The sequence below is a fragment of the Ascaphus truei genome, chromosome 2 (genome assembly GCF_040206685.1).
Source record: "Ascaphus truei isolate aAscTru1 chromosome 2, aAscTru1.hap1, whole genome shotgun sequence".
Taxonomy (NCBI): domain Eukaryota; kingdom Metazoa; phylum Chordata; class Amphibia; order Anura; family Ascaphidae; genus Ascaphus; species Ascaphus truei.
In genome coordinates, this window is record NC_134484.1 from 180,779,774 (window position 1) to 180,796,159 (window position 16,386).

The window sequence follows — 16,386 nt, forward strand, 5'->3', positions numbered from 1 at the left end:
GCCTTTAACCATTAAATACATGGGGGCGGAAGGGGATGTATCAACGTGCAAATTTAAGTTTGTTTTGATGCATTTCTCCAGTTCCTACGTGTTTGTGTCAAAGGTAAAAAAAGTGTTTCATATATTTGTCACAAATTGTTAGTCGACAAAGTTTACGCCACCTTGGAGCCAACAGATTTATTTTTAATTTTTTTTACCCGAATCCAAGATTAAAAAATCAAAAGTGCTGCCGGGAGACACAGAGTTTAATACATCTTATTATAATCTGCGTGCCACGCAACGCCTCTTATTGACCATCTCCAATTCACATGCTGACGCACATGGGGCACAGCTTGGAGCAAAGACCTTGATACACTGACAAGATGAAAATGATGCAATTTGATTCAATGTTGCTCCAAAAATGCCTTGATACATCACTCCCATCATTTTCAATAGTTAACATGCATGCTGGGAAGAGGGGTGCTGAAGAGTTAGTAGCGATGATGCCAGACAAAAACATTGCTATAGTCAGCCCTCACTTCTACTGTTTTTAAAAGGTGTTAAAATAGGTGCATATGAATACAAAAGGAAAACCCAGACAAGCCTATGTTGGCATTTGAACCTAGAGCTGAAAACACAAGATGAAATGTTTATTGATGCCTTTGTCTCACATCTTATAGTATATCGTCTAAATCTTGTGAAGAATTTGAACACAGGACTTTTCTGAGCAGAACCATCTTCAGAATGCCCCCAACGATGTTTACATGTATAGCAAATAACAGCATTTGGGAAACCGCTAATCATCCATATAGTTCAATGGTCGGTATTGTGGTGCTCAAAAACCAGGTGAGGCTTTATAGAGACCTGATCCATAAATCCAATAAATGTCCAGACGTTAATACAGTGTTCATGATGTGCATGCTTGAAGAAATATGAAAAGGGTATGTGCCTAGTGGTGTCCACTTTACATCTACATATAGTGACACATCTGAATACACCCAAGCATATAATAATTTGAAGCAGCAATGATCAGTGAAAACGGGAGCAATTACATGGCACTATGGCACATTACCTGTATAATGCAGGAACACTGAGAACATCCACGGAGTGCATCCGTCCAAAGCAGAGATCCAGATAATAGTGTGCCAAACAGAGCGCAGCCAGCGACTTTCAAACTTGAAGAAAGGAATATATCCCAGGCAGACTCCAGACTTAAGCAAATCAGCTGTTTATTGCAAGCTTCCAAAAAACAGGGACTACATGAACGCACCAAAGTGCTTCGGCATGAAACGCGTAGGTGCGTTCATGTAGTCCCTGTTTTTTGGAAGCTTGCAATAAACAGCTGATTTGTTTAAGTCTGGAGTCTGTCTGGGATATATTCCTTTCTTCAAGTTTGAAAGTCGCTGGCTGCGCTCTGTTTGGCACACTATTATCTTAATCATCCATATATAATTATCACAAATCATACACTAGTAATAGGATAGCAATATGAGCCGACTAAATGGCCAAGAAGTTCTAACCCACTTGCAATGTCAAGGTTTGTATGCAGGCTTACATTCACCAGTTACAGGAACCATATATATAGAAAAGGGTTCGTTTGTTTTTTCTAAGGGGGAAAAAGTGCACTTCAAATCAAACAAGCCTAGTGACATTCATAACTTTTGTACGGGCAATGCGACCTCAAACACAAATTGTGATTAACATAACCATAGATAAAATGATAGACTCTTCGAAGTTAGGATAAACCCAAGACCCAGACTGCATGAAAATAATTCCCACACACTGAAAACAAGTCCTATTGTATGCAAAGTGCACTCTGCATAATGATCAGGGGTATGCTGCTAATAATAATAGGACCAAACAGGTTTGCAGGCCCTACACAGTGCAGTTATAAAACGGAGCGCTAGCTGGGATGTGCAGCTTGGTGTAAAAGTTCATAGATGTGGAAGATTGGGATGTTTAGATTTTTAGTAAAGCAGTTCATATTAATGGACCAGATGCAAAATAAACATTACCTCAAGGCAAAATTAAAAAAGGGAACAAGAAATCTATTGCTCCTGGCTTCCCTAGATGGGAGATTGATGCCAGGTGCTTATAAGTGGTAAGTAAAAAGACTAAAAAAAAAGCAATTTTGTAAAAATCAAGGCATTGATAGAAAAAGGGAAGTATTACAGATCTCAGTACCTCTGCTTCCTGAAGGATGCCCCGGTTTGAGCACACCATGTCTGGACAAGTGATTGGAGAACCGAAGCCTTCACGAATTGCCAACTGTACATACTGCTTGAGGCACTAAAAGGGGGGGAAAATACCCAGTCACAAACACTGACAGTATGAAGTAGAAGATGCAGCAAATGAAACCTTAATTAAGCACCCTCCAAATCAATAAGACATGTATTAAATGATGGTATTTGTGAAAGCTATGACCATTGTATTGAATGCAACAGATTTTGTTTCTACTATTCTTCTGCAAATGTTTTTATTTAAACAAAATTATAATAATTGGATAACAACAAAGCGTTTGACACCATTCGAGTTGGGTGTTCAGTGCTACTTGTAATGTCATGGAACAAAGGCCAAGAGTCACCAAAGTGCAAATCACGCCACTGTGCCGAATTGGCGATACAGGCCAGTTAAGTCAATGCAAGATATCACCAATTTGGGCGCAATGGTGCGGATCGCGCTTGGATGACTCACAGCCTTTGTTCCATGACATTAAATATAGCACTGAACACCCAACTGTGTCAAATAGTTTGATGTTATCCAAGGTAAATAACTCAGCTATAAGATTTCGTCATAATGCAAATGTCTTTAATGAATACTTGGCTAGTATCACAATACCAGCCAACAGGTTAGCATGAGCTTGCTGAAGGTGTGTTTCAGTAGTTCTGCCTTTCTATGGATAGTGGAGACTGTAAGAACCAGGGCTGCTTCACTATATGCAAGGAGGAGGGGGAAAAAAACATTCGACCTGAAATGGGTATTTGATCTTCCAAAATAATTCTACGCATGTACTCTGTGGGCTTTTTCATTTATTGGGGGGAAAAGTAGTAGCTCAGGAAAGGATTTGCATTATACAGCATAATGTTTCTTAATCATGACATGCCTGGATAACATTTATCCCTGAAGTCTATACTTCCTTTCAAAGCCAATCAAACCTCTTACCCTGATCTTCAGACAAAAGATGAGCCTTAATCATTATGGACTTACTCGCTCTCTCAAGTGCATTCATTCAATATGTTCATCAACTTCTCCTGCAGCAGTTTGTACAAATTCCTGCTGCTGCACTAATTGCAACCTTAATTACTGACAGGAATGTTAAAAAAAAAAATGTAATTATACAGGATGTTAAAAAAAAAAGCCAAGATTTCTAGAAAAATAAACAAAAAATAAGAAAAAGGGTAACTTAGTTCTTATGGGCTGACCAAGTTTACTACAGTAACAAAAATATAAAAGATACATTTTAGGCGGTAGGCCATACATGAGGATATAGAGTTACTGTACGATCAATTTTCACATCTGCTCATTTTCTTTGCCATAATCTTGGGTATGCAACAGGAATGTCTGAAAAATGTCGGCCTTTCTATTTTCTAGGCAATGACATTTCCTTCTAATTAGACTTCGAAAATCCCTTCAGGGCCCCAGATATACTCTTATGATCTGCCGCTTCCCTACGCCTGACCTAACTATGTATGTACTTTGCAGTTCTATACAGGCTGTCAGGATGCTATAAAATACTGAAATAACACATCTATGAACAGACCATTCATTCTATCCATGCTACAAACCTGGTACAAAGGTAAATGGGTGAATTCATTGATGGAAATCATAGGGATATGTTGGTACTGGAGGCTTATATTGAATCCCTTCGGTGCTGTGGTGCAATGCGTTGCAGGTTTCTCCAGCACAAAGTTATTTATGTAGCACTGCTTGCTCTTTGGAACAAGACTACAGTGAATACATCTCTGTGGTTAATGAGGACATGGGTCACTACCTCCCAATGCATTTAAGCAGCAAGCCCAGTTTTTTTTGTGGTTTTTCTTGAGGGGGGTGGGGAGGAAGGGGGGTTTCTACTCCCTACAATTTTTTTTTTTTACATGATGGGAAATTGGGGGTCCCGTGAACCGCGCCATTGTCAGCTCCGGTGGACATACCGGATTACCAAGATATTTACCGGGTGAACGTACCCTGCAGTGGACACCAAATGGCAGTTCAAATCTCCCGCATCACGCGTTCCAATATTAAGCCGCAACTTTGTCTGTGGCAGCATCCTATTGGACTGTTATTTAAAACCCAGCTCAACACAAGGAAGTAATGTCGCTACCTTCGCCTGTAAATATGTCGGGAACCAAAAAATAGAAAGTCCCCTGAGGAACCACGCCCCCCCCTTTTTTTTCCTATCTAGTACACAGTACAAACAATGAAATTAAATAAAAAGATATGGGGGGGGGGCATAAGTAGGGGAGTATAAGTGCTACTTTAACTTAGAAATGGTTGCATATCTGTATCATATTCCCAAAGAAAGTGAACAAATATCTCCATTTCTTTATAGTCCCATAAAGCTTATTTTCTACAAGTACTATGTAGCAAAAGCTGGTCTAGACTGCCTCTCTGCCTCCTGTCATGTAAGTACTTAGTAGCTACAGGGTGTGGCAGGCTATTCTAGGGGCTTTGCCCCCCCTCATGCTGACTCTCTGAGTGACGGAGTGGTGGTGACACAGTGGTCTGTGTATAACCAATCATGGTGCAGACCTTGTGCCCTCCCCTTCTAGTGCATCAGAGAGGAAGTACTAAATTATAGCAGTTCAACTCCCACCCTCCTGGGGTGAGGAAGCAAAGATAGTTCTCTTCCATCCCTCCTAGGGAGAGGAGGTGTGTGCTGCTCCTCCCGGCTGGGAGTGAGACATGCCAGACAGTCCCTCATGGGCTGACAGAGAGAGAGATCAGAAGCCTCAATGCTATCAGAGAGCCAAGCACCATCCAGAGGTCTGGGACCCAGATCAATCTACTCTGCATCCGCTGTAATACCATCTACAGTGGTTGTCCAATCATCCCTTTTTGTATACCCTTGCCTGAGTCTACAGTATATTGGGCAGGGGTGTGAAAGGAGTCTGTTCTGGTGGGGACTGTCTCTGGGAACCCTAGAGCCCACTGAAGCTGGAGGCGCTGACACCCTGAGAAGCAAGTAGAATTCACCAAAAGCCTGTCCTGTTACCCACACCATTGCGGACCACTCAGCTCTCCTGGACCCTCACAGGTATGCACGCACCACAGACAGCAATACATCTTCCAGAGATGGGGGGAAACCGGGCTACAACTATATACCTTAAGATTGCAATGTTGCGTTGCTGTAGTGCTCGTGCATGGTTGCTACCATCTAGCTCACAGTGATAACCACAGTTACTGTTCTAGTTACCTTAATCTTTACTGTAAGACTGTTTGTTTCATTATGTTAACAGTTCTTTGGTTTGATATAAACTCAGCCTGTCCGCTTTCAACGGTCAGCAAATAGAGCAAAAAATAACTTCAACATTACATGCGGCCATGTGTACATACATTCAGAGACCGAGTTTGGTTTATTTAACGATTAGTAGAAGATAGATATGAAGAAAAGGTCAGGTTTGCGGGAGGATATCTTGTGCAAAACACACTCGCCTATGCTATAACCATTAATAAAGCTCAGGGCCAGGTGTTTGTTAACACTGGTCTACTCTTAATGAGACACACACACACACAGAGTCTATGTTCATAAAACCATGCTCTTCAGCTATTTTTTGAGTGGGGGAAAAATCAAGCCAAAAAAAACAAAGTAAGAACATGGTCATAAAGCATAGTTGTGCACATGCACGAAGCTTAAGCTTACCATTGTGCAAAAGATGCAGCTGCATTCATGGAGGGTGGTCATCATGTCAAGAGGATGTTCACATAGGCACAGCTTGCACGTAATTAAGGGCTCCAAAGCCAGTTCCCCAGCAGTCGAGTTGCCCGTCATCATGGTATGATGGCAGATCTTTCCGGCAGAAGCCATCATTGCTTTAGACATGACACATCCTAAACGAACACCCTAAAAGAAAATAAGTAGATGAGACTAAATGCATGTAGTGTTGTACCGGGTCCTAAATTTTCCGAAAACTGGCTAACGGGTACTCAGGCAAAATTAACCATTGTGCCCAGCCGGGTACCCGGCTACCCGGACAGCACTTACCTGCAGGGTGAGGAGGACTGCAGCGACATCTGTGAGCAGCAGCAGACATCTGTGGTCAGGCGGCGGGAGCAGCAGGAATACAGCACACAGTTGATGTCGGTGGGAGCCGGGGAACCATGTGACCGGAGCAGGAGCGTTCCTATTGGTCAGGCCTGGGAGGAGCCGGCTGTGTGCTGTATTCCTGCTGCTCCCGCCGGCTGAAAACGGATTTCTGTTGCTGCCACCACCACCAGGACGTCTGCTGCTGCTGCTGCTCACAGATTTCGCGGTCTTTCTCACCTTCTGTCGCCAGCTGCAGGTAAGTGTTGCAGTATTTTCAGCTACTCGGTGCCGGTTCTGACTCAGTGCCGATCCCAGCCCCCTGCTGCCGAGTCCGGGTAATTTCCAGGTAGCTAAAAAAAAGCGCCGGGTACCGGGTAATTTCCGAGTACTCGGTACATCACTAAATGCATGCTGAAAATAATGAACACAACTTGTACAGTAGCTGTATAAAGAGAGATATTCCAAACCTGATGTAATATAAAATGTGTCAACATATGTTATTTTTTTCAGCTGTTGTGTCTGTATTCCCATTAATTGGTCAAAAGTTACACTCTGTTACAAACAAAATGCTCATGTTGTCTTTGTGATTGTACAGTATCTTTTCTGATAACCAATGTTTTCCACACTATGTTGACCCCTTTCCTTGCAATTATCTCCAGGTTTGTTGACCTGCCTACACATAAAGCAAAATCACTAAGTGGGTTATTCTATATACACCAAAGTGGCCATTCTGGAGTTTTTGGGGGACAATCTCTACTTTAGTTCATGGCGACTTTTGACTGAAAACAGTCCTTTTTAATCTACATTTAAAATATACTACATCTTAAAATCGGAGATGCAGCCAACTTCTTTTCTTCTCCGAATTCACGCAAAAGATCACTTTTATTGCTCACTATTTCACAGTGGCATTAAAATCCAGTTACAAAAATAAAACATGTTATACTGCTTGGCATTTCAAAGTTTGTTCATTAGATTGTTATCCTAGGGAAAGGTTAGATGTTCTAAAAACAAACGCCAACAGTTACTGATCTATGAGTAGTCGGGAAGATTTGCATTTGACATAGAACTGTAAATCCGATAACCCGTTCACGTTGCCGGGCCCTTGACAGAGAGTGGATTAGAAAATTTTTATTTCTGTAGACTATAAAATTACATATGTTGTCATTATCAAAAAAAACTGCATAAGACCGAGCAAATGTTTGTGATGAAGTTTCTGTATACAATTCTGAAGTAAAGTATCGGTCAAAGTGTACTCGGGGAACGATTTGAATTTTTCCATGGTAGCTTGGAATCAGCTTGCACCTTATAATTTGGGAGATAAATTGTGCAAAGGATTTTTTAGGATACAAATGATGAGAAATACTATTTTAAAGGGGATCTAGAAGGGAAACGTAGATTATGAACCCTGAGTCGCAGTCAGGTAAAACATTTTTTATTACATATTCAGGGGCAGGCACAGCACTTTAAGTGTTCACATTTTAAAGAGAACATTTTCAGTGGTTCTGCAGTAATACAGGAATTATATATTCTGTATACACAGTACTGTACACATCATGCAGGCTAAGAGTTTAGTTGTTCAGATACTGTATGGAACTAATTGCATTCTCTTCCTCTTCAGGTATGAACCTCTATTGAATAATTTGTTAACCTCTCTGGACAAGATTCACTCCCCCCCTCCCCACCCCCCTTCTCTGACTAAATCTGGTATGTTGGGGTAGGGGTGAGCAAACTTTTTACGTCGAGCCCCCGTTTCATCCGGGATAGTAGTTGGGCCCGCCTGCCTGATGTAATCCAAGTCACAAGAAAAAAAAAAACTTTAATACAAATACATAGAAATACATAGAAATGCATAGAAATAAACTGAGTGGAGAGCCAGCGGATTTGCTGCACATGCTGTGGTCTTGCCCTAGTCTTACACCCTTATGGGGACAAATTAAAGATTGGCTACAGAGGAGTTTGGGCCTCAACATCCCCATGGAACCCTGGTTGTTCTTACTGAATAGACCGATACAGGATATATCCAGAACTACACGTAAGTTAATTGCCCACTTTTCAACGGCAACGAGGTGCTAGATCGTAGCATTGTGGAAACAAAATGAGATTCCGACCCTGGTCAAGATTAGGATCAGAATTTGGTTGGTGAGCCAGATGGAGACGTTAACAAGTTTAGATAATGACTCTGGCAATAAATTCCAAAATGTTTGGCTGCCTTGGTTGGCCCAGGCGGACATCCCAGGAGTGAATGTCACCACAGTATTGCTATGATAGCTCTAGATGCGTTCTTCTTTGACTAGTTGTAGGAACATACAAGGAACAGGGCGGGAGTAGGGCCGCGCAGGAGAAAAGAGCCAGAAGGGGCCACACTGACACGGTGGGGTTCACCAAAGGAGACAAATACGAGAATAGAAGTCAAACAGACCTTTGATACACCTCCCCCCCTCCCATCATTTCCCTATTTATGATTTGTCTGTACCTTTTGCCCTGTTCAGCTCTACCTACATATGTTGTTGAAAGAATGAAATGATATGTCATGTAGGATCTGTGCAGAAAATTAATAAAATGTAAGTTATAAAAAAAGGAAATATATAGAAATACTTGCATAGCAGATTTCCTCCACTATAAAATTCATACTCTCCTCTTATAACACCAAAACACTGCTCTTTCCCTTGCTATGCAAACCTACTTTTCTTCACTCCCACAAACTGTCCTCTAACCCTCAACGCCTATTCGCCACCTTTAACTCCCTTCTCTGCCCAACTACACCTACATCCCTTTCTACCCTCATGGTCCGAGACCTCGCCAGTACTTCACAGACAAGATTAAGTCAATCAGACATGACATCTCATGTCAAGATTCACATGCACCACCTACCTTCCTTCGAACATCTTATTCCACCCTTAGCTCATTTTCCCCTGTGACCGAAGATGAAGTCTCTGCAATTCTCATTATCTTGCCCTACACCCTGCCCCTTGATCCAATTGCCTCGCATTTCCTCTGCTCCCTCAGTGGCACACCAAGGCCCACCCTAATTCAACTTTTTAACCTCTCACCTGCGGCACATTATCTCATCTTTTACACATGCACTCATCACGCCCATTCTAAAAAAAAAACCTCTCTTTACCTAGCCTCTCTCTGTAACTATCACCCTATCTCTGAGACAGCACTAACAAAACTGGCCAATGACCACTCATAGCCAAGTCTAAGGGTCAGTTCTTCTTACTAATTCTCCTGGATCTCTGCTGCCATCAATACTGTTGATTACCCCCCCTCCCCCCCCCCATTCCTGCACACTCTCAACTCCAGAGGTCTCTGCGACACAGCCTTCTCCTGGTTCACATCCTACCTATCCAATGGGTCCTTCAGTGTTTCCATCTCTGGTGTCTCCTCTTCTTCACTCCTCTCTGTTGAAGTAACAACAAGGCTCGGTTCTTGTCCCTCTGCTCTTCTCACTCTACACCTCCTCTCCTGTGAATTAATACAATCATTTGGCTTTTGGTATCGTCTCTGCCACTGACACCCAAATTGACCTCTCCTACACTCACTTCTCCCATAGCCTCTAGAAGCAAACTTAAAACCCTAGCTCTGACTTCAAAGCTCTCAACAACGCTCCCCCCTTATATTTACACCTTCATCCCCAAATATATCCCTAAACAACCCCTATGTTCTGCTGACAACTTCCGCCCTCCCTCCTGTCTTATTACCTACTCTCACCTACAAGATTTCTCCCGTGCGGTCCCCTGTCTCTGGATTTCCCTAACGTACCAAGAGACTCTCCCCCCAGCTTTCAGACATTTAAAAAGTCCCTAAGAACTCACCTTTTAAAGGAAGCCTATTTGGCATACCTCAAACATTCAACTCCTTACCCCCTCTCCCCCCACCCACCCCATTGTGACCAGCTGTGCGGCAGGAACAATCTCCATAATTTGTAACACCCCCTAACATCTGCACCATCAAACCTTAATGGGATGAGCTGTCGGGCTGGACCATACTCCAACCAGAGGTATACTCCATTCCACAATGAGCAGCCACTTTACTTTTCTGTTTCAACATTGTCCCTTATTCAACCTAGATTGTAAGCCCTCATGAGCAGGGCCCTCATTACCTTTTCTGTTTTTCATACAAATAAGGACAAGTATGCACACTCCGTTCATGTAATTATCAAATCTCTGTACCCCAATTGTACCGCGCTATGGTATATATTGGCGCTTTACAGGTAAACAATAATAATAATAATAAGACTGTATTTGCTTTGTATGCGGTTGCAGATTTGTACTACTGACAATTCACAGTTGCTAAATTACGTATAAAAACTCCTAGCAGGACAAGTTTAAAAATACATACATACCAAACTATAACAACCAATTAACTGCAAAATGAGTATGGATTATTATATATATATATATATATATATATATTTTTTTTAATAATACATTTATTGGATATCCGATTTGTCAAGGTGGAACCTTACAAGGCCACTTGAGTCTCGTCCGTCGGCATGTCTCGTTTCCAGATGAATGTGCATTTTCCACGCTGCATTGCATGCAAACTCCATATGATCAGCAGAACTAATCACTTTAACAGTCGGGCAATAATCAGTGAGAATTTGGCTCTCCAAGAAAATAATGAAATTTACATTAGCATTGCCACCCGAGATAAATGGTACAGTGAATAGTGCTGCTCATAGACAATCACAGCCCTCGGAATTCCTGACTTCCAGAATCAGGATTCAGGAATGCTATCACTGATTCATAATTTGCTTCCTTCTAAAGCCATGATGTGTATATGTGTGTGTATATATGTGTGTGTGTGTGTATATATATGCGTGTGTGTATATGAGTATATGTATGTGAGTATGTGTATGTGTGTGTGTGTGTGTGTGTGTGTGTGTGTATATGTGTGTATATGTGTGTATACAGTATGTTTGTATATGTGTATGTGTGTGTGTGCATCCAGCTGTGTCTTTTTCCTATTCTGAGCCCTACAAGTACCAGCAGCTTGTGCTCTACGGAGCACAGGAGAAAGGCATCTCAGAGGATTCGGCGCTCACAAGAACTTTGTCGTTTTCAGCCCAGATAAGCATATATACCTCTACATTGACTGTCTTTCTTTATAAATTGTTTGATACATAACAGTAAAAAATGCTTTTTCACATGAGGTCATCCCCTGCTGCACTTCCTTTTAAAACTTAACATTTTTGGATTGGGGGAAAGGAAGTTGTTTTCCTCAAAGGAGATGCACAGAGACACCTCATTTAGCGCCTGTTATTATTAGGATGCATACATACATCCATGTGAACATTTCAGTGTTTTCTATAGACTTCATCTAGTATTCTCGACTTTCATCTCTTATTGACTTCTCATTAATCTCATCCCTAATACTTTTTATTGTCTTACCTGTGTCATATTCCACACTGTAATACCTGCGGTGGGTGAGCGCAGTGCATTATGTATGTATGTATGTATGTCTTTATTTATATAGCGCCATTAATGTACATAGTGCTTCACAGCAGTAATACACATGACAATCATATAAATAACAAATAATACAAATAACACATAAATGGAAGAAGTGTTTTAGACATAAAAGTAACATTTAGGAAGAGGTGTCCCTGCTCCGAAGAGCTTACAATCTAATTGATAGGTAGGAATAACGTACAGAGACAGTAGGAGGGAGTTCTGGTAAGTGCGTCTGTTGGGGGCCAACCTTTCTGTATCAGGTGTATAGTATACACTGGTCTACCACGTCACTTAATTTTCATAAACAATGCGTAAAGTAGCCAGAGTGGCTTTGCATGTATACACAGTACTATCAAGGGATATACTATACAAATGTAATTAAAGCAGTATAGAAAATGCAGTCAATACCAATGATGGTATTGTACATTACAATGTTAATGTCAAAATTGGCAACATAGGTGGTGCTAGCTTTGTAAGGGTCCTAAACAGGAATTCTTCTGGGGAGCGAGTGGCCAGAACCTACTGATAACTTCAACTAGTATTTCTACAAAACACGTTTTTTCAATACAAATTGAATGTTCAGATTTAAAAAAAAAATTGCCTACAAAATATTAGCCGCCTCATTATGCGGCATAAGGGTTCCCGTTTTAAACAAGCCAAAAAATATGCAAAAGAATGCACAAAGCAGTGCACTGCCCAGGGACACAGGTGTACAAAACTGACAATAAAACTTATTTTTCTATTTTTGTACACCTGTGTCCCTGGGCAGTGCGCTGCTTTGTGCATTCTTTTGCATATTTTTTGGCTTGTTTGGAACTCAATCAGTGGCTGGACATGCCCCCAAGAATCCAGTGGGCTCTAGGAATGGGTAAGACCTTTGAAAGATGTATTCCTTATTACTATGGATCGTCATCAGTACTACAATCTGGGGTGAGTTCTGGACTTTATCTTATACAGGCATACCCCGGTTTAAGGACACTCACTTTAAGTACACTCGCGAGTAAGGACATATCGCCCAGTAGGCAAACGGCAGCTCGCGCATGCGCCTTTCAGCACATCCTGAACAGCAATACCGGCTCCCTACCTGTACCGAAGCTGTGCGCAAGCGGGGAGACTATAGAGCCTGTTACACATGCGTTATTTACATCTGTTATGCACGAATATGATGATTGCAGTACACATGCATCGATAAGTGGGAAAAAGGTAGTGCTTCACTTTAAGTACATTTTCGTTTTACATACATGCTCCGGTCCCATTGCGTACGTTAATGTGGGGTATACCTGTAGTCATTTCCAATGAGGTACAGCGAAGTGTGTGATACATAATTTTTTCTGTTGCCCTCAGGAGATTCATGTTTCCAGTGATTTGATTCACTCACCCAGTAGTTTACCCACTCCACAGTTGAGCCACATCTGTTTTCATTATTGATGAACACAAGAATATATTCCAGGACTGTTGGAGCACCCATTACCCCCCTATACTGAATTGTCTGTTATAAACAAGGACCAGCACCTATCAATGATCTGACACTTCTGGCTGATAAAGATGTAACATCGGACTCCCTTTCCTATTGAGTAGCACTGGAGCAGTCCAACAACAGGTAGGACACAAAGGCAACACAGAAGCACAAAACTGAAATGTGCCTTCATTTGATTCTATTAACACGGAAAATATATATATATCTACTATATATTTCTGAAAGCACTGTATGTCTGCGTCCCTAGCGGCAATCTCATTGGTCCCTTGGCCCGCCCGCCCCCGCACACCTCTCATTGGCCTGAGGCGGAGTGACGGGCCAAAGGACACACAGGGACACACACACACACACGAGTAGGGGGGTGTTACCTACATTAGCAGGGCTCACAGTGTTAGCAGCACCCGCGCGCACCTCCTCCTCTCCCTGTGTCTCCCGCGCTTTCACCCCGCCCCCCCCCCCTCCCCCGGCGCCGCTACAGTCAGCGGGACACACACACTATTATTACCCCTTCAGCGCCCCCCCCCCCCCAGCCAGTGTCAGCGGCCATGCGAGACCCCCCTTCTATATCTCCCACCTCTCTCCCCCCCACACATATACATGCCCCCCCCTCCCCGGCGCTACAACTCACCCCTTCCCCGGCGGGGGAACAGCCAGTGGCCAGGCAGCCTGCCTCGCGGCGCCAAGTACCCAAGATGGCGGCGCCCGGGACACAGCGGGGAAGCGGCCACAACACGCTGCCTCCCGTCTCAGATCCACGTGGGACCTGCTGGATGGGTGAGTGAGCGGCCTTCACCTCCCCCCCCCCCCACCGCCTCCCGCCTCCCCCCCCCTCCCACCGCCTCCCCACCCTTCCCACCGCCTCCCACCCCCCTTCCCACCGCCTCCCACCCCCCTTCCCACCGCCTCCCCCTTCCCACCACCTCCCCTCCTCCCCCTTACCACCACCTCCCCCCTCCTCCCCCTTCCCACCACCTCCCCCCTTCCCACCACCTCCCCCCTCCTCCCACCACCTCACCCCTCCTCCCCCTTCCCACCACCTCCCCCCTCCTCCCCCTTCCCACCAACTCCCCCCCCCTTCCCACCACCTCCCCCCTCCCCCCCCTTCCCACCACCTCCCCCCTCCTCCCCCTTCCCACCACCTCCCCCCTCCCCCTTCCCACCAACTCCCCCCCCTTCCCACCACCTCCCCCCCTTCCCACCACCTCCCCCCTCCCCCCCTTCCCACCACCTCCCCCTTCCCACCACTTCCCACCACCTCCCCCTTCCCACCACTTCCCCCCTCCTCACCCTTCCCACCACCTTCCCACCACATTCCCCCCTTCTCCCCCTTCCCACCACCTCCCCCCTTCTCCCCCTTCCCACCACCTCCCCCTTCCCACCACTTCTCCCCTTTCACCCCCCCCCGCTCCCCTTCCCCCCCCCTCCGCTCCCCTTCCCCCCCTCCGCTCCCCTTTCCACCCTCCCCTCCACCCCTTTTTCCCCTCCACCCCTTTTTCCCCTCCACCCCTTTCCCCTCCCACCCCCTCCCACACTTCCACCCCTTCCCCCCTCCTCTAACCCTTCCCCCCTCCTCCACCCCTTGCCCCCCTCCTCCATCCCTTGCCCCCCTCCACCACCCCCTCCTCCCCTTCCCTCCGCCCTTCGCCTTCCTGCCCGCCTTACCGCCTCCCCACCCCCGCCTTTCACCCGCCCTTACTCCGGCCGCCTCTGCCTTTCACCCACCGCCTCACAGCCGCTGCACGCACTCAACAGACACCCGCCACACTCGACACATACCTGCCGCCACACACACCTGCTGCCTCCCGCCCCTACGCACCGACATCACTGACAGCACTCACAACCCACGCGCCACCCGCCGCCTCACACCCTAGCAGGACCCACACTCGCAGACAGCACTCACAACCCACGCGCAACCCGCCGCCTCACACCCTAGCAGGACACACGCCTCACATTTTTACATCACTTATAGCACCAAAATATACATTGTACTGTGGTGTGGTTACAATAAACCATTTTTATACAACATCGTATTACATTTTCTTCCATCTTTCTTTTCAATATTATTATCCAACCTTTACAACAAACAGTCACCTATTGTTCCACGATTTATAAATAATACTACCTATTACGCATTTACATCCCGGGCAACGCCGGGTCTCTCAGCTAGTATATATATATATATATATATATATATATACAGTGTTCGACAAACCTATACATTTGCTCGCCCCGGGCGAGTGGATTTAACCCCCGGGCGAGAAAATATTGGCCCAAGCAGCACACGTTTGGTACTAGGTGGCGAGTAGATTTTTTTGTGTGGCGAGTAGATTTTTTGGTGATTTGTCAATCAGAGAAATAAAATGCAGATTTGCTGGAAAAAAATAAAAAACTCTGAAACCCATCATGTGATCCGACAGTGCCAGGGGATCCATAGCATGGAGGTGGCAGGACCCTCTGGTACTAAAAGGTTACAACAGCCATGAGCAAACAGGTTTATGTTTAACCTATTGAGTACTAGTTGACTGCATTTATAACACGTCACTAGCTACCAAGGAATTGTTGGCTTCTTAATCTGTCATTTCTCATTGTACAATTTTAATAAAAACATTGCCTCGGTGAATAAAATCCTGGGTACAGAAAAAAACTAATATCCTTTATTTCTTCTGCTGATGGAGTTATGGGCTGCGTGAAACCAAAACCTGGATTGTAGAGAACACGGTGCTGGGGCTTCAATGAAAAGATTTATTAGTAGGAAGGCAGAGGGCACTCAAGAAGTTGAAGAAAAAGTGTATTAATGAAATATCCATGTTCCTCCCAGGAGTGTCCGCTGCCTTCCTACTAAGGAATCCATTCCAAATTGGACCTACTACAGGATACATAAGGATTGCTGTATATACATTAATCTATATGTGTCATGTAACCTTTCAGGTTCTCATTCTATGCACAATGCTGCTAGCATACAGTTCTACACCATTTTTAGACACTTTATTAGGTGACACTGTGGTTATACAATTAATTTGTACACTTTATTTACTTTTGTTCTTTTATAATATATTAAAGTCTCACTACACTTGTTTGTTTATGTAAGGGCTCTCACCCCTGCACGATCATTCAGGTCTCCTTGGGCATCAGGCTGTCTTTTTCCACTCCAGGGCAGGTCTGATGCCTGGGGCCCGCCCCCCCTCCCCCCGGACGTCTGAAGTCATCGCGTCACGTTGTGAGTGCACGCT

At 44.4% G+C, this 16,386-nt stretch overlaps 1 protein-coding gene across 2 annotated transcripts in view; it reads right to left on the reverse strand.

Moving 5' to 3' along the window:
* The window catches only part of RNF144B (ring finger protein 144B), an 84,288-nt gene that overhangs the window by 51,688 nt on the left and 16,214 nt on the right, over positions 1-16,386 (reverse strand). The window contains exons 2-4 of one of the 2 annotated variants that reach the window (XM_075585609.1): positions 9,567-9,688; positions 5,840-6,040; positions 2,164-2,268 (exon numbers count right to left, since the gene is read on the reverse strand). In XM_075585609.1, the coding sequence (XP_075441724.1) occupies positions 2,164-2,268; positions 5,840-6,019 (285 nt within the window). In that variant the 5' untranslated portion in view covers positions 6,020-6,040; positions 9,567-9,688. The remainder of the gene's footprint in view (positions 1-2,163; positions 2,269-5,839; positions 6,041-9,566; positions 9,689-16,386) is intronic. The other variant, XM_075585608.1, reaches the window with a different exon arrangement.